The sequence below is a fragment of the Cottoperca gobio genome, chromosome 19, assembly GCF_900634415.1.
Source record: "Cottoperca gobio chromosome 19, fCotGob3.1, whole genome shotgun sequence".
NCBI classification, from domain to species: Eukaryota; Metazoa; Chordata; class Actinopteri; order Perciformes; family Bovichtidae; genus Cottoperca; species Cottoperca gobio.
Window position 1 is genome coordinate 6,301,752 of NC_041373.1, and position 19,755 is coordinate 6,321,506.

General features: G+C 39.5%; 1 protein-coding gene across 1 annotated transcript in view; it reads right to left on the reverse strand.

Annotated features, from left to right (window-relative positions):
* Positions 1–1,013: 1,013 nt before the first annotated feature.
* tbkbp1 (TBK1 binding protein 1) overlaps positions 1,014–19,755 on the reverse strand; it is a 59,402-nt gene continuing 40,660 nt past the window's right edge. Inside the window, exons 6-10 of the mRNA XM_029456334.1 lie at positions 17,889–18,091; positions 15,542–15,603; positions 10,752–10,867; positions 7,635–8,422; positions 1,014–6,020 (exon numbers count right to left, since the gene is read on the reverse strand). Of these exons, the coding sequence (XP_029312194.1) occupies positions 5,892–6,020; positions 7,635–8,422; positions 10,752–10,867; positions 15,542–15,603; positions 17,889–18,091 (1,298 nt within the window). The 3' untranslated portion in view covers positions 1,014–5,891. The remainder of the gene's footprint in view (positions 6,021–7,634; positions 8,423–10,751; positions 10,868–15,541; positions 15,604–17,888; positions 18,092–19,755) is intronic.

Consider the following 19,755-nt stretch of genomic DNA (forward strand, 5'->3'; position numbering starts at 1 on the left):
GCTGTGTGCAGATCAAACAACAACAAAAACAGTTAAAAAATGTAAAATCATTGCTGATGGCTATTTTGAATCTGTAATAAATACTTTCCAGCTCGTTAAAACACATCTGAATAAATAACCGACAAGGTTTCATTTATCAAAACCATCAAGTTTCAGTTATTAATTACAGTAAGTCATCAATGAGTAATTTGGGGCTTTTTGTGTTAAAAAATAACCATCAAGCCTGCTGGTACAAATGTAGTTATTCATTAGATTAGATGGTATCTTTCATTATTAATTATAATTCTTAATCTGTCTATTTCTATGATATAAATCGGTATGGTGACACAAGTGAAACATGGAAATATTACACACACACACATACACACACACACACACACACACGCACGCAGCCTCTATGTGTGTGTGTAGGGGGTATGTCTGCACCTTCAGTGTGTGTACAAATGATTGTTTGTTAACTTAAAATTATCGTCACTCTAAACCTAAGATGTTTCAATACAGGGGATTTTACTTGCACGAATTTGAAGCTCTTAACACACTAAACACAAATAGTTGTCTATTCTAATAGTTTTTAAAACATGTTAACATGTGCAATATTTAAATAAAACACCAAAAACAAAGGATTTTGTTGGGTTGTGAAATAAACTCAATATTCAGTTTGAAATGTCACATGTCTGCACAAGACAAACTTACTTTATCCTCTTGCATCTACATCTATTTCTGCATCAAGAAGCATTTTTAAGGATGCAGCACACAGACTAAACATAGACTTAAATATTTAAATATACAAGCAGAAGTTATGTTTTAGTTAAGGTAATTCGAAGACATAGTTATGCTTCTAAAAGTGTTTTAAAAATATGTATCTTGACAAATTTCCCCCCTGATCTGTGCTTTTAAAATTCTCTCAACACAAACTGTGTAACTCCTAAAATGTTTTCTATTCATGTGCATCACAAGCTCTCGAGAGCAAATGACATCATCATGTGTGCATAAAGACACCAGTTGCTACATTATTTCAGTGCATGTTCCAGTTTATTTATTAGAATATTTACAGACAAAGAGAGAAAGAAAAAGTGACACTTTATATACCTCTGTTGCTGCTCTCCTTTTTGTTTATCACACTCGTAAAAGTCTTTGAATGCCAGCAGTGTTGTTCCACCGCACAAATGTTGTAGAGCAGACATTACTTCTCATTAGTGTTGTGGAGAGTTCATTAGTGCTGATGTCTTCGCGTGCGCTTAGTGTTACCCAGGAGAACAACCTGACTCACATAGCTACTTACAAGAGAGAGGAGCTATACAAGAATGAAAAATCAGGCTTTTGTTTTTTTTACTGTTACTCTTTGTTGGACCTAGCCGTTTGCCTCCTGAGTAAATCTGAGGGACATCTTTTGAGTGAAATTTCATGATAAAGAAAAATGCATTTGATTTTTAGGCTGACAGATCTGATGTTTCCTCTGCTGGCTGTGTCTCTGTTAATCTCCTGAGTAAACCAAGGTTGCTGTTAGGACACAAAAAAGAAGAAAAACAGATGAGATCTTGACAGTCGGCGGCCACAAAAGAAAAATCTTAAACCTGAACTAGAGATTCTAATCTTTTTGTGATGGACCTCAGCACAGTTTCTGTATGTGCGGATGTGTTGCAGCACAAACATCAGTGTGCAGCACACTGTGAGCTCGTATGGGGGCGTGATCACTCTGCATTGCTGCTGTTGGCCAAAAGGTTGTGGTTTGCAAACATCCAGCACCATTGACCACAATGCAGCATCTCCCCACACACTGACACGAACAAGAAGCACCCTAACCTTGGTAATGTCTTCTGTTTTTCAAAATACAGGAAATCATTTGTTGTCTTTGATTGTGAGCCAACTTGGGTCCACTGATGGGGAGAAAAAAAGTACTGCTGCACTTAAACATTTCCTTTATGAAACAATGGTGCAGTCTGACGTAAAATTCAAAACATAGTTATCTTAAAGCTTCCAAATGCAGTTTAAACTGTGGATTATGATGCAACATTACATCATCGTCAGTGAGACACATTTTGATCTTTCTGTGCTGCATGATAAATCAGAAGAATATGCATCAGAGACTTTTCTTCATAACTAAGGAAGCCTAAACGTCCATGGTTCAATCATTTTATTTGCTCTGTTTCCCAGTAAAAAAAAAATGTATTTGTCATTATCTTGTAATAACAAATGTTGTTTTCCAGAGATAGCCGGTATAATTTTCTTGATATGAGATAATGACATAATTAATGAGATCACAAGAAAACAATGTTACATAAATCAAACGTAACAAGCCCAGGCCTATATCTCATTATCTTGGGAAAACAATACTTTACATTTTCGAAATAATGAAATGAAATCGTTGTTACAGGAACACAGAGGAAATAAAATGTTCAGATAAACATTGTTTTTTGATCCTTCTTTAAACCTAGTGTACTTCAGATCATTGGATGCCTGAACACTACCGCACATCCCACAGCTGATAAAAACAGATTCTTGTCTGTAGGCTGTAGTTGGATATTAGTTGACTACTAGAGGACATATTACTACATAGTGAGTAAAAGAGGAAAGGTGTTGGATAGTGTGGTGTTGGCGGCTAGGATTATATATTTTGATTTACAGACACTTCAATTTGAAGTTGTTGAATAATAGAGTACACGTTGCATTAGCCTTACACACTTGCAAAATACCTGTCTGTACACAACTTTAAATATTATTTTTACACAGAGTGATATAGGTACATACATACAGTATAGAATAACTGGGAGTCATTAAAGCCCTCTTCAATTTAATGATCAAGTATCTCCGATCAGCCTTGTAGTTTTTATTGTACACCTCAGGATGAAGTTCTTTAAAGGATCATTCCAGTTTACTTCCCTTTGGTTCCATCAGTTACAATAATCACCGAGTGAACTGCTGAAATCTCTGAGCTAAAAATGTAATCTGATGGGACAAAAAAACACAAGCAGTGAGGTGATCAGACAGATTGTAAAGAACCAATTGTTTATCCAGATCAAGTTTCCCAGTATTTCACTGTATTTCTTGTGAAATTCTGACTCTCTTTCAGGGTTTCCCCAGGATGTGGTTAGAGGAGTTTGTAGGTGTATTTCCCATTTGAGAAAACTCTGTTTATTTTATTACACATTGCAACATGCTTTCCGATTTGATTGCTGGAACGCAAAAGTAATGATGGGATCAATCAATCGATGTCACGTGCTAAGCAGAATCCAACAAACCCTGACGCACCTCGTCTCGTTATCCATTTGGTTACTAGGCTCAGTCCTAAAGGTCGTGGCCTCTGCTTGTTTTATGTTTCATAAAAGTGTAATCATTTCTTCTGACGTTAGTTAAGCTGTTTTCACATGATGGGAAATGTTCTCTTCACTCACCCTGATGTAGTCTGCGGGGCTGATTTGTTTCTATGGTTACCTCTCCTGCTTGCCTGTGTCTCTGCTGGCTACATCACGTTAAGCTGTTATCTCATTGGTGGGGCTTTGAAAGATCAGCGGCAAGTGTTTCAAAAGTTGGAATAATTTGAACTTTGAGCGCAGAGCTCGATGGCAATTCTGAGTGGTGCACCACGCCATGGGTAGCACTTACACCTAGTTGGGCGGCACCGCTCTCCCCATAGAGAAACAATGGCAGAGCAGCTGATCCTGTGAGAGCAGCTTCAGTCTTTATTTCAGGTGAGGCACCTCTACTGTAATATAACCTACTGCAGAAAACCACTTTTTTAGGGCCTTAAAAGTGAATAAAATGGAGGAAGCTATCATAGTTAGAAGCTGTGTTGCACCCTTCACTTTCCTGTCGGAGTAAAAACTGCTCTGCAAAAGAGACGAGGTTTGCAGACACCTATGAGAGTTGATGGTACAAATATCTGTTTTCAGTGTGGACTGTCAGAGATGGGCTAAGCTAATGAGCTAACAACAGATCTCAGCAATCAACAAGGTGAGTATGTTATCATAACCAAGTGGTAATAAACCAGAGTTATCCTTTAGTCTGATCATTCTTGACCCCGGTTGGAAACCTCCCTTTTCTTTAAACATCTTAGGAAAGTCGTAGCCTGGAGCAAAGCTTCCAGAGCGTGTTAGGGATTCAGTGTGTGGCTCAAGAGTATTTCAGTAGGCAGGACTTGACCTTAGGACTTACATTATCCTGCTGCCATAATCTCTGCCCTATGTGCTCTAATCTGTCATAATTCATCTCTTCAGTAACTTCAAACAAGAGTAAATGCATGGGTGGGTTTGTTGGGACATCCCCTTCATTAGAAACTGCACATGGAACTGAAAGCCTCAGATAAGCTGACATCAGTGTAACTTTTGTTTTTTTCTTTTCTTTTCCTCAAAAAGAAGTTCAAGTCCCACAAGCAGATATCGGCAGATTCCACTTGTGATAAAAATTAAACCCATGTATCAAAAGAAGAGTATTGTCATTGCTGAAACCCTGCAGAGATAACTTTGCTGATTGGAGATGAAGTTTCTGGTTTTAGATCTCCGAGATAGAAATACAGTACACTTAAAAAGTCTGCCACTTTTTCCTTGAAGCAGGTCAGAAGTCTTGATCTCATGCAGCCGGCTGTGTGTGTATCTTCTTTTTTTCTTGTTGTTGTTTTTTGTTGGGTGGTCTGGGCAGTCGTGACATCAAACTGTTTTGAAGGTCAGATCTTTAGGAAGACCAAGGAGAATCCCATTTGATCACTTCTTTGTACAGAAAAGTATCCCATGCGGTGGGATTTTGATTTGCGTCTTCTTTTTTTATATACAGCAGTGTGCAAGCACATGGGAGAAACACCAACATGAGACATGTGGTGAATTAATATTTGCAAAAATATATATTCATATTTTTTTGCCTTAGATAGACAGATAGACGATATAAATAGTAAATTATACATGGAAAATATATACGGGGACTGAAAACGGATACATTGTACAGGCTAAGTCAACTTGAAGCGCTGAGATAATTAGAATTTTGAACAAGCCACAAGCATTAAGGTATATTCTGACGCATCAACACCAGTGCCCCGCCCTGCAGGGCATCATCGTAACTCTGTTCGGGTTAAAACCGCTGCCAGTCCGATCCAAACATACTTTCACATTCATATTCCCCAGCTTGATTTGTCAGTAAATGAAATGTGGGACTGGAATGTTTTATACTTTCTTAACTGCCATGGAAACTTTGTTTTAGAGAAGTGAAAGAAACCAATCAATCACTTCACTTCCTCATTTCAGCATTAAAACATCTTCACTCTATGACTAATCATGCATCTGTCGGATCATTCCAACAAGCCAGCTTCCACCAGATCACTGTCCTGCGCACTTACTGCACATACTCCTCTGCAATATATACTGTATTATGTGTGTGTGTGTGAGATAGAAAATGTCCAAGCACGTGTACAGTATTTAAAGCTAAGTGGTGATAACAGTAGAAAAGACGCCTCAGATCTCCCTGATGAACACTGAAACTAACTCTTTGACATGCAGAGCCCCCTGTACCTGCCAGCGTGCCTCTCGTACATCGTCTTTGGCTTACTTTGCTAAATCAAAGTGTACTACACTGTGAAGCGAAAAACAACACGATACCTGAAACTGTCTGAAACCGCACAACAAGACTCATAACAAAACAGCAGCAACCAGAACCAGTGATTATACAGGCAGAGCTGTCTTAAAGGTGGTCAGTACAGGACTCTGCATGTGGACAGACCCGTGTTGAAGTACTTCCCAAATATAACAGGCCCCTGCGCCCATTTTGCATCCCTACCTATAGATTATCGCACATAGCTAACTGGTGATTCTACGTTTTGACTTTCCATTTGGCCGGGTCTGCCAATCATCGCACATAATCTATAAGAGGAAAGCGCAGATGTGTGCGCGGGTTGGTTGCCATGGCAATCAGATCTTGCTGTTCTCCAGGTGGGAGTCAATGTGCTTGATGAGGGCATCGTCAGGGTAACCAACAGGGAATATCAGCTGGCAGAGAGGGCAGCTCCTCATGTCGCTCTCCTCCGTCTCCATCCAGAGCTGCAGGGACACACACACGCACACGCACACGCGCACGTGCACGCGCACGCGCACACGCACACACACACACACACACACACACACACACACACACACACACACACACACACACACACACACAGGTATTAGACATCAGGATGAATCCCAATTTACTTCGCTTCACTGTATTAGTCATTCTGTGGGAGGCCATACAATCATATCACTACTTGGTGAGTGACCACTTCAGACTTACACGACAGGTTCTGCCATGAGGTAGACCAATTTGTAGTAAATCCAGGTAAAAGCTCTCATCTAAGCACTTATTCATTGTGTAATCCAGTTCAGTTCAGAGAGAAGAATAATTATAGGAAGCTTGATAGCAGTGTCCTGTCCCTGCATCAATTTGAATTGTCCTCCACAACGACAGATAGAAATGTTTAAGCAGGACGACATCATTTGTCAGTGCCTTCCAAGACTTTTGAAGTCATCGTTACAAAAATCTTGTATCATGACAAAGCTTAAAGTTGAGCTTTGGTTAGGTTAAGCCGCAAAAAAACAACTTAATTAGAATAAGATTCTAATTTTCATTAAGGTTAGGGGATCTTCATTATAATGGTTAAAATAAACTAGACCTGTTACGATTACTCATTTTGTTGGATGAGATATTGTCCAAGAAATAATTGCAATTAACAATATTATTATCATTTTAAAACCATTTTATGCAACTGATATAATAATTATATAACAGCATAACAATGCAAGTACACCTTTTTTAAAAGAGAAATGAATTTAGAATTCTTAAAAATATTCAGACAACTGATGCTGTATTGTTTTTGCCAGGATAGTTTTGCTTCACTTAAAGACTGAAAGCAGGGAGGAGCAGCTAACCTGGCTCTGCCAGCAGTTTAAAGAACACCCCTACAGCTGTTTAATTTACACAACATGTATTTCTTGTTTAAGTTAGAGTTGGAGTTATTCCTTGACGAACAAGAGTTACAAGTATATCCTGGACTTCTTTGTGCCGTCTCTGCCTCTAGCATTGATTGACAGTTTCGGTCTCTGTACTGACACGATGGTACCAAAGCTTGCAACCTCACTGTGAAGAAGCTGTGCACAATATTTTCACCCAGCTGTTGTTTGTCAAGAAACACTAACTCGCTCTAAAACCACAATAGTTGTTTTTCTGTTCATGTGCTGTACAGACGAGATACAATGTGTTATTTAGTCTTTAGGTTTTAGAGATGTTGTATATTTTCACTGTGTACAGAGCTGTTTCTCCTTTATGCTGAGCTAGGGTTAACACGCTATATCAAACATCTCACCTCAATCTCAGAAAGGAAGGAAATGACTGTATCTCTGTTTAGTAATTATTTTAAAGGAACTATGAAGATACATAATAAAGACAGAGATTTCTCTTAGATGACCGTGACATTCAGTATGAAAAAGAGTCATTGGAAAGAGTCCTGGTGTTGAAAACAAGTTATTTTCTTTGAACCAGCTCAGCACTCCCACAGTAACTACAGTTGTGACAAAGTGACACTTATGATAATGTTTCACTGCTGCAACTTCTTGGTTTCAAATTCACTCAAACGTGTATCACTCTTTAACATAGATGTAATCGTGTTTTACACTCACATTGATTGAGGGCCAGGACTGAGCATGCTCTGCTGACATGTACCCGGGCTGCGGGTGGCAGCTGAGGGTGTTAGACCTCTGAGGGATGGGGAAGACTGAGCAGGACGCTGGGCCTCTCATGACGCCACTGGGCACTGCAGAAGAGAGCACGCCAAGCGTCCGCGGTGGGCTGATGTTATGCGGGCAGTTCCACTCCTCCTCATCTTCAGAGGACTGTGGGGGCTGGGGGGCCGGTGTGGAAGGTGGAGGGGGCTCAAAATGCAGGTGGGCCACCTCAGACAGTGGGAATGGCATCTCTCTGGAGTGGCGCATGGAGCTCTCCCCGAGGCCCCCGTCCCCTCCTGCACCACCTTGATGGTGAGACGGGGAGCCTCTGTGCTGCAGTCCACCATGAGGAGAGCCCACATGTTGCGGCTGCTGTTTTACGTAGCTGTCAATGTAGGGCCGAGGCTTTGGCAGGGTGGAGACGGGGTCCAGGGAGAAGCGGGGAGGGCACTGGTAAGCAGAGGGGTCCGCAACCTCGGAGTAACTGCGCCGGCCCTGGAAACTGGCCCTCAGGTGCTGGCTGGGTGGCCGGCAGGAGTAAGAGGCGGGTCCATCATTGACGTCCAGCAGGGGGGAGCGGCGGTGCATGTCTGGGGAGAGGCGCTGCAGCACCGGGGAACGTCTCTGTTGGATTGGGGAGTGGTGTGGTGGAGGCGGGACCGGAGAGTGGCGCTGTGAGATGGGCGAGTGGCGCTGAGATACTGGAGAGTGGCGCTGGTGGTGGATGGGAGAGTGACGCTGGACTGAGGGAAGAAAAAGAAGTGCGTTAAAAAAAACACATTTGAAAAGAATGTTTGGCAACTAAATGTCCAATAGTATGTGGACACCTGTGTGCATATATTGTTGTGTGCTTTTGGTCCGACCCTTTACTCCAGTTAACTGTAACTGCAACTTTTTATTTTCATTATCCATTAATCTGCAGATTTCTTTTTTTTAAATTATCCAATCATTTGCTAGAAAATAGTGAAAATGTCAATCCCAGTTTCTCAAAGTCCAAGGAGATGTCTTTAAGGCCCATTTTGAATAAAATGTACAAATAGTTCCTGCGCAAACTAAAATAGACATTTAATATTGTCATATGTTAACAACTTAAAGGTTACATTGTAATTTAACTTTTTTACTTAGGACCAACTATACCCGTGTCGAGTCTAGAAAACGTACGACTTGTTCATTTTATTGTATAGTTTTATATATTTACAGGGACTTTACAGGACTTGCAAAAAAAAAAGAGTCATTAAATGTTTTTTGGAGTTTTATTGTTATTCATATTTTTTTCCAAGAGATGCTGAAACAAAACTATAGTAACGAGAAGTTACGACGGCGTGCCGCTGTATTTACACCCTACAGCTTAAAGTAGGGAGCCTCATTCAGCTGTGAGTGTGACTGTGGGAGGGTCGAGGGGTCAGATTTGAATTGGACCTAAATGTCAAGTTTTGTCAGTCCAAAACCCAGAATATTCACTTTAATTTGATATAAAACAGAGAAAATCATATTTGAGGCCTGAAAACAAAATGTTCCAACAATTTTGCATGAAAATGTACTTTAACAATGAATCTAATATCAAAAATAGTTGGCGTTTATTTTTTGTTGCATTCCTATACAAGCTGCATCAGGATATTCGGTTAATAGAGATGTACATTATGTTCCTCTATGCATTCATAAAAAGATTTAGATCTGTACAGTTTCTTGTAAGTAAGTAACTAAGACCTGTTGATGAGTCAGCCATGTAGTCACCACTTCATCTCCACTTCCCATATCAAAGAGGAAGCATCATTTATGACCGGTTGTTGGAGGTGTTAAAAAGGGAGGGGGTGTTTGTGCTCTGAGGCATTCTTGCAACCTCTGAATGAAACAATGGGACGCTTCAGGTTTGTGCTTACTCTTACAGTATAACACCCCGGAGAGCTTTTGTAGCGCCACACAAATTCCCAAGTGTGATTACTTCCACAATTCACAAAAAATGTTTGTTTTGTTGTTAAAGTTAGCCAAGTGGCATTCATATCACTTGCACCATCCTGTAACTAATTGAGCAGAAGTACCATTCAAGTCACAAACCACGACCGTAGGGAAAAATTAAGTGCAGTTTGGGGTTTTCTGTGTTTCCCCACGTTATTCATTGATTTATGCAACATAATTTTCCAGTTTGTACTGTCTACAGCTCAGTGAAGGCAATGCACATGGTGCCTTTTGGTGTGTGGTAGATAGTAGATGCACAGTCGTGAGACATTAGCTATGTCTATGACGGAAGGGAAAGGTGTTGCTACTGTTTAGCACTTGTACGTTGGACTCTACAACGTCTGTGTGAGTTTATATCTTTATTTAAGTGAGAGAAAATTAAGCAACAAATCATAACCATCATTTCTTTTGTATGTCATAAAAAGGCACAGCTAAACATGACCAACAGTAATGTGTTAGCAGTAGTATTTTATTTAAATTACATTTAATTTGACAAAGTGCCACCATCTATCTAAAACAATTCAAATACTTTACGCTCAATTTCTAAATAATGCGTATAAATTTGGTTGTCAAGTTATCATCTTAGTAACTTAGTGGTGGAATGTAGCTAAGAACATTTATTTAAATACAGTACTTAATTTGAGGTGCTTGTACATTACAAAGTATTTCAATGTCATGCTACTTTATAGTACCTCCACTGCACTACATTTCAGAGGGAAATATTGTAGTTTTTACTCCACTATATTTATTTGAAAAATTAAGATTTCACACACAAAATATCTGATGAGCTCATAAATGGGTTGAAATGTAAAGCTGCTAACATTTGTTCTACTTCCACCAACTACTGCAGTACAACTGTACGTGGACAGTATTAATAATTCAATAATATAATAGTATAACACTCGCGGCGTCCTTTTTTCTGCATTGAGTACTTTTTACTTTTGATAGATAGTCTTGAATATTTTCTTTTTTATAAATGTGGGACTTTCTTGTAATGAAGTATTTTTGCAGTGTGGTAAAGTGAAGGTACTAAATACTTCCTCAACTCCTGAGGGACTGTGGTGATAGTGACCCAGGAGTCCTACATGTTTGATAAACAGTATTTTGCATGCTAACCTGGACTAGCCTGCTCCTGTGACGCTTTCCTCAGGATCTCCGTCTGCTTGGAGCTCAGCGTCTGGAGGCGTCCCAGCTCCTCCGTTAACTCTGTGTAGGCCAGAGCTAAATTCACCCTGGAGGAAGGGAGGCAATTATGTCATTATCATAATAATTGTCATTACAGCATATTACAATGATGGTGGAATGTTAACGTATTACAAAGTATTTTTTAAATATTATTCGATGTATACAACTGCATCACAAATCCACACTGATCCTCAGCGCTGACAAAGCGTCACAAATCAGGCCGGATAATTGAGAGGCTTATCGGCTTATATTTTTAGAATGCATGTCACGGCGCATAATTTGAAGTGCATAAAATCACACTCATGCGTTAGTGTGATTTTATGTCTCAAGATGTGTCATGACTCTCTCAGGGGCTGCACTGATGGAGCAACTCCATTTCAAGAAGCGTAAACAAGGGTGTTTGGTTTACATGCTTCTTTGTCTTCCCACCATGGCAACAGGCTGACTTTGAGTCAACTCGTCCCACAATCGAAATGACTGTCAGGGGAAACATTAAACAAGTAGATATAAGAAATAATCTCTGTGCATCTTCAAGCATGTATTTGAAAGCTTAGATGAGATAAAGAGGGATATTTAGTGTTTGTGGTTAAAAGCAGAGAAACATAGATTTGTAGGAGGACTTTGTTCAGATCTGAAGAAACTATAATAGTTAGTCACTGCTGGTGCAAGCTGCCCTCAAATCTAATAACACACAGCTTATCTCAAATGTCTAACCAATTTTTGTAAACTCCTCAGTCTTGACCTGAAATTCAATCATTTCAGCACTGACAGCGGTAGATAAAAATGTTAATTGCAAGATTGGGGAGACGTGAAACCCTGAAATCAGATTTGAGATCTGTTGAGATAATCAGTTTATTCAACAGTGTGAGTCATTTTCGTGTATCAAGGCTGCCATTTTAAAAGGTTGAATTTAGTTTCATAAATGCAATAAGTAATGTGAAGCTGCAAGAGCTATGACAAACTTCCACAGGATATTAGACTTGCACTAACTTTGACGAGCACATTTAAATCTATGTAAAAATGCTGATGTTCTGCATATTTAATGAAAAGCTTTGCATGTTCTGCAAAACTTAAATACTTGAAACAACTTGCCCCTCTATCCTGTGTATATGTCTCTGTTATTAACCTTTTAATATCTTTTGTAAAACTACTCTATTCAGGTTGTCCAAGGCACTTGAGAGAGTTAAATTAAGCTTTAAAAATAAACTATGAAATAGCGTCTGTGACTATACAAAAAACAAAAAACAAAAAAAAGTTATAATCTCTAATGTGAATTTTTGGAAAAAATATGTTTTTAAGTTTTCAACTATATTAAAAGTTTAAAGAAAGTCATGAGGGGAAATGTTCAGTCAGCTTGAACACCTTCCACTCTTCCAAAGATACAAACGAAACGAGGACATTTTATTGTAAGGTGCCGGATTGTTGCCAGCCTCAGATCTCATAAAACATCTCCGATAACCAATTTTAACCTCTTGATCAGAACTTGACTCAGCTTATTCCTCCACAGAGATCGTGGCAGATAAAACATCGTATTTGAAACCAACACATATGAACTTTCGCTGCAACACCAGCACACAAAAAAGAAAAGAAAAACACTTAGGTATCCTGCCTACACAGCAATTAAACATGCTGTCAAAGTACGTTCCCCGTCACACTCGTGCACTCACTTAAGTGAGCCGTCCCACTTATGTGTGTGTCTTGGTTTTGTGTTAGAAGAACACTGCATATTATTTTGTACTAATATCAGCAGATTGTTTTACCTCTGAACTACAATCCTATTCTGCACCTCTTCACATGATATCTGCTTACTGCTCCTTCACACAAGTTTAAACCCACGACATACTGCTACAAGTTTATCACCCCAAAATAATTAAAAAATAAAAGTCAGGGACCCCATTTCAAGGAAGCTCACAATTTCAAGAAAGGCTGAAAATAAGTCAGAACTTCCACTGGTTAGTTGGCTTTTGAGACCAGCCCACCTAGTTTTCCACCAACTCTGCTGTGACTCACAAAGAGTGGGGCATCGACCCATCAGGCCCCCCCCCCCCCCACACATCCCCCACCTTAGAACAAACAACATCCTTCTTTGTGGTAAAAGTCAGTGGAACCTGAAGTTAACTTTAAAATGATTCAAGGTCATTTAAAATCTCCTGCAAGCATATAAATACATTTAGTGCATTGGTAGGAAAATAACAATCATCAGGTTACTTACTGGCATGGTGGGAGTAGCATGTCGTATAATGATATCGCAAAAATGACAATAAAAGGACAACTCTTAGGTTACTCTCAGCACCAGCTCTGCTTTGACTTCTTTCTTTCTACACACAAGCGTATCCTGAACTTCTCGACAGTTTAGATTCATGTATCGCTTCCTTTTTCACACTTGTACTGTCTCACATTTCAATTGTGCTAATGTTTTTTGTGTCAAAGGCCCGTGTCAGACTGCAACACCTCTCACTCACGGTCCCATGTAGTAAAGCAGACGTGTGAACAACTGCACACGAGTGCACAAACTCAAACAGGGTTTCTCAATCATTTCAAGTCTTTGAAATTAGGTCCCGTGTTTGCTTTTGTCTCTGCGTGTCTAAAAACATGTTCTCCAACATCTTTTACATTTAGTTTTGTTTCCTTTTTCTTGTGTTTGTTTGTGTGTCACTGTGCGAACATACTGTACAATGTACAGTGCAGTGCGTAGGAGGGGTGTGATAATGCCGATTCAGCATTGATGAAAGATTCGTGCCACTGAATCGATCAGATACGAGAACGTACATGTGTGTGGGAGATGAAGTGAAGAGAGTGTGGGAAGAAATCTGACCTCTGACCCGATCAGACGCTTCAAAGAAAGGGCCGTCAAGGCTGCTCCCTGCGCGATCTGAGCTCCTCTTTGTTGGCTAATACTCAGAGTAATAATAAATGTTCTTTTTCTAACCTGCTGGAGCTCAGTCGCTCACATTAAGGATGTGACCTGAAAACTTACATGTAAATACACAGTGGTCAGCATGATGCAACAAATATTCCGAAACACTTATAAACTGTTTACTTGAACATCTCATGGAGGGGCAGGTGTTAAACGGTGGGGGCCTTTTCACACGTTCAGACGAACACAGAGAGGTGTCTGTCTTTCTTTGGAAGCTTTGCTTCCTGGTAACTTTGAGGGTTTTTTGGGGGGCTAGTTATCAATTAAAAGGAATTTCCAAAAACTACACTTTGTGGTTATAAAAGCAGGCTCAAAGTCAGGCAGAATTACATTTTCTAAACATGTCATTACTTTTTAGAATTTCCAACAAAAAAATGGGAGTTCAACTTAATTCCAAACTTGATTTATTGGAAACAGCTCTCACTTTCTGAAAGCTAAAGAGGGATTAGTCAGTGCCTCTGTCTACTGAAGTAAAGGGGGGGGGGGGGGGGGGGGGGGGAAGTACATTGGCTTGTGATTGGTGAGGGCAACCCATTTACGTAATACTAGTTATGAATGAGGCAAACAAAAGTTTTAGGATCAGCCACAAACTTCACTGCCTCTTACAAAAACAGATGGAAAACAGAAGAAATTAGAGAAACATTACAAAAGCCTTTGTTGTAAAGGCATAAGCATGTTAGAACTAAAACAACCTTTGACGCGTTTCGACATCAAGCCTCCGTCAAGGAGTCCAAAGATCTCTTCTTTTTTGCCTTGTTGTGTCTTGTTTTTTATTTTGTGATTTTTGTTTAATATTTTATGACAAATGGAAGATAAAATGTATTCTGTTATGCTTTTCAAACGGTGTAGGTTTCATGAATCCATGAATTTAATTTGCCAGTATAACTAATTTCAGTAGCCGCAGAAGCTTTAAAAGTTTAAAACTCATTTACTGACAACAGCCTCAGTTTTAAATAACAGCAATTTCCCTCAGCAGATAATAAATTATTATTAGGGCAAATGTGACCCACAGATCATGCAAAACCTTCCATATCAATCTGTGCAGTTTACACTAAATGAGCCCAATTACAAGAAAAAGCACGAGGTTTTCAGTGGGAGTATGTGATATTGTTGAGTAAAACCAAAAGCTGTAGGCTTCCACCACACACTCAGTACCCAGCCAGCCTCTCTTCGCTGCCACACCATTTACTTTCAGTTTGTTCCCCATCGAAACACTTCTGGGGTTTCATTGTGTGGGAGTCATCTACCCAACCTGCTGTGGTTTTTATTTTTTGTTTTCTATACATGTAACACCTTGTAAACAGTCAAGCCATAGCCTGGGGCAATTTGATGAAGGCATGAAGATAAGCTACTTTCTTTGCTCTCAGCACAAGTTTCTACAATGTGCTTACACCGCCCCCTACTGCTCAGACAAATATCTTGCCCAACGTTTAATACAGAAACAATGGTGTGAATGCACATACAGTGGAGTATATAGTAAATGCATGCATGCTTTTGGGCACGAAGAGTAACACTCATTTATTAAAGCTGCTTTTGAACCGAGTTAGGCAGCGTTGGCGAGCTCATCTAGTTTCTAATGAGGTCCCTGGAGGTCGGCCTGAGCTCATGACAGCAGGAGAATAATGATGCAGATGAGCAGCGGCTTTTAGTGAAATATGTCTCCTTGTGCTCTTTCTTTTCTCCGATGTTGCAGTAGATGATGTTCCTCAACCATTATAGCTCTTCTTGTTGAACTTTCCTTCCATAGATCCTACTTTTATTTCTTCCCCTCCATCCCTTCTCCCTCCGCCCAGAGGTCACTTACTGCTCATCTCCCACCTTCTTTATCCACTCCACATCACACTGCTTGCACGGAGAAGTCATTTCCTGCCGAAGTAGAGCGTGAAATTAGATTAGCATGCAGGTGCTGGTAGAATATTGGACAAAATCTGACAGCAAGAGACCATCGAGGCAACATGTTTGAAGGTAATGTCGTCAGAAAATAAAGTGGACGTGGGTGAAAACAGGTCCAAGTCATTGATCATTATTATTCAAGCACTGGGTGTGTGTTTAGATGTGTATACGTGTGGACCTTTGGCTTTATGTGTAGTCATCCAGGATGCCCAGATGTTTAGCAATAATGCTCCAACACAGAGAGAGAGAGAACTGTGTTGGAAAGTTGAGATTTTGTTGTCTTTTTAGTGACTATTAAGATGCTGTGTGGCATTAAATGTGAGCAAATTAGCTGTAAGAAGATCTTAAGGAATAGTTCCACATGTTGTTGTTTTGTTTGCCGTGAGTTAGATGAAAAGATCGATACCACTCTCATGTCTGTAGCAAATATGTAACTACCGCCAGAAGCTGGTTAGCTTAGCTTAGCATAAAGATTGGGCACAGGGGGGAACAGCCTGGCTATGTCTGAAGGTCACAAACTCCACCTACTAGAAACTACAGTATATAGCTCTCTAATTAATACCTCATATCTTCTTTGTTTCATCCATACAAAAGGTGAAGCGCCCTGTTCGTTTCCCTGCTGTTCCAGAGTGATGTATATTTATATCGATTGAATTTTTTTGTTGTCTAAGATGTTTGTACTACTCTCTGTTCTAGTTGACCTGTAAACAATTGTATCAAGATATATATATATTATATTGTTTTGTGCATATTTGTATATGACTTAGAATGTTCTTAATATATATATACTGTATATATACTGTATATATATATGTATATACACATTTATTCACATTTCTGTTTAAACTTTTTTTCATCTCTGACTGCTCTGTTTTGTTGTTTTTGATGTTTTCTTCTATACTCCTATTAAATGACTTACAATTGCAATTTTTTTACAAATGATTTGTTATGCTACCATTGGAGAGACTTTTGGTTTTGGTGCTAAGCTAAGCTAACTGGCTGCTGGTTGTAGCTTCACATTTAATGTACATAATTGTGTTATTGATCTTCTATTCCTTGACGTAACTTATTGAGTGCTAAACTAATGTAAAAACGTCATGTCTTGGGTGGAGCCGGCCTCCTACACAGCTTAACGCCTACAGCTTGACACTAAGGTCAGGGTTTTGTGTCCCACTGAGGCCAGAAATATTTCCGCCCCCCCCCCCCCCCCCCCCCCCCCCCTGGTGCTTTAAAGCTGTTTGAACAACACTGTTCATCATCTCGGATGTGTTCTGTTATACTGTAAGTATGTTCAGCCCAGAATTCTGTTCATATTGGATGATTCTGCAGAACGCAATTTACGTCAAATGACAACGTTTCATGTCAAAAATGTTGTCTTTGAACGTAATCTGGGGTTTTTCAGAATCTTCAGATATCAATGTTCTGGATAATCGTAGATCTGACATTTGACATTTCCTTCAATACTTTTCATAAATGAATCAGACAGTTGAAGGAATGCATCAAAATGAAGTATTGCGGTGATTGCTTCTTTTACAGTAAGGGCTGTACCAAATGTCTTTTTTTTTTTTTACATTTAAAGCTTCTATTGAGCTTTTCAAATGAAACTTTGAATCTCTGTCGTCATATTTTAAGATGCCATCATCCTGAAAAAAATAATTGAAATAGATTTAAATCCTCGAAAAGAATCCTCAATATGAATAAGGTGATACATCGGAGTAGTGAGTGAGTCTTTATTTATTAAATCAACTTTGAACGCTTCCAGGGCCGATTTCTTCGTCACCTCTCTACAGTCGTTGGTATAAAAGTGATGACGTCTTGATGGAGTGCCAAGCAAATGCAGACGCATAATTTGATCTTTTTTTTTTTTGTAATTTCCTTTAATAGTTTTCGAGCCAAAATAGATTTTTTGTTATAAATGTGTTTTATGGTGCTGTTAGATTGTGCTGTCATTTCCAAAATCCACAATCTATCTACCTTTTATTTTTTTAAATAAATGTTGACTTTTGGACTTCACAAAGATCTGGAGTTATTGTAAACATTTGTATAATACTTTTATTAATATTATTAGTGTAGCCTAATCTTTATTTGCAATTGTGCAGAAATACCGGGTCTAAAAAGAATGAAAAAAACATGCAAAAGCTTCAAGCTATTCGGTACAGCCCTTCTTACAGTGTTCTTTACATAATTTAAAAATATCCAGACGCAATCAACTCCACCCGTGTGGCACGTAGAGAGGACTAAAACAAACTAACACTGACCCTGTCCCTGTGGTTGTTCTGCAGCATCCTCATGTCCTCCTTCAGTCTCTCACACTCCCCCTTCAGCTCCTCTTCCCTCTGACATGCCCCCCGGGCCTCGTGCCGCGCCCCCTCCAGCTCGGCCTCCAGCCGCTGCAGCTTCAGGTCAGACAGTGCGTCCAGGCTACGGGAGCTCTGAAGGGTCAAAGCTGGACAGTCCAGCACTGGGAGGAAAAAGACAGATAAAATGTCGACGTGAACAAAACATTTTCATTGTTTTTTGCCCTGACTAATGCAGCTGTTTTGTCCACGGTTGTTGTATAAAGAGCAGAAGAGCTGACTTCTTCAAGGGCAGCCTCTTTCAGTTTGTACCTGGGTGATGTGATCTGCGTGGGCATGTTAGTGATTCAGCTCCGCTCACACAGACTCAGTCCTTGAGCATGAAGACACTGTAACAGTGCATCATCTTTTATATCTCAGCTCCTGCCTCCTCACTCGGTTAACTTGTGTGCAGTCACAGGTGCACACATGCTTTACGCAGATATTTTCTCATATTCATACACACACCTTGCAAACTCGGACTCAACACACACAAATTAGGGTGCATTCACCCCTTTTCCCATTAAATACAAGAGCTTGATGCAAAAATGATCTCTCATCCAGGTATACCTTCAGTCTGTTGAGGTTGAGGTTTCTTTCATGTTTCCATCAGCCACCCACGTTGTTCAAGATGGCAGAAGTTTAACATCTACCAACTAGAGAGCAGCTGAAGTTCAACACGATCTCCTCTACAGCAGCCGTGGACTGCATATCTTATCTTGAATTCTGTGCTTCAGTCTCAAAATAAGTGAATCTGCTTTATAATCCAAAATGTAAGAGGTTTAAGGTTTTGTTCGCATGCTTTTCCCCCTCCTGAATGCAGTGAAAGCAGTGTAAGTGACCTTCCTTCTTTGAAGCTACTGATACGGGAATGAATTTGCATCGTAATAAGTCAAATTATCTCACAAGTTTTTTAGCATTTGGTGACACAGACTAATTACAATAGAGATCACTCGGCTGTACAGATGGAAGCAACAGGCGGATGATACGGAGAAATCCTCAGATTTAAAGTACCGGCCTCTTCAAATGTTTTGAATTTCAATCACGAGCACCCGCATTGATCTGAAGGTCTGTTTTTCTGCGACTGTGACTGGGGAGTTGGAACAAAATGTCCAGGCTGGTTCTCTCCAACAGGCCGAGGATTAACTTGACCTCAATTAAAATGTTTTACCGTCCAGATTGTTGGATTTGATTAAAGATGCAGAGAGGAGATGAGCGGTGATTAACAGAGATAACTGGTGTTTCGGCTGGTTAATGTATTTTCTTACTGTACTTATCTTTCTTCACATGAACTATATAAATGTGTATCAGAGTAGAGTAGTGGAAATACAGACCTAAACAACCCTCTGACATCTGTATCTGACATTTGCATTTTATATATTTATTTATAAATAGATATATGATATAGGGATGTACCAGTATACGTTTTTATTCTAACATTATTGTGGACAAAAATATCACCGTAAATGATATTTTTGCCATAATATACCAAAGTATAAAGTAGTATAACGTTTCGATTTTAAGACAGTTGACTACAAATGACTTTAAATACATTATCTGTTTCTTAGATTATGTGGTTTTCTGCTAAATGTTTTCATTTCTTAATTTAAAAATAGTTTTGGTTGGGTTGTGATCCATTGGGCTACGTTTTGTAGCGAAAAGTGAAGCAATAAATCAGCTTTATTCTCAGCTTTATTCTGTCATTAAAGGGTTACATCTATTATTTTAAGTAAAGAAATGTAATGTATCATTAATGTAATTATACGCAAAAGTCTAAGAAAAATATTTA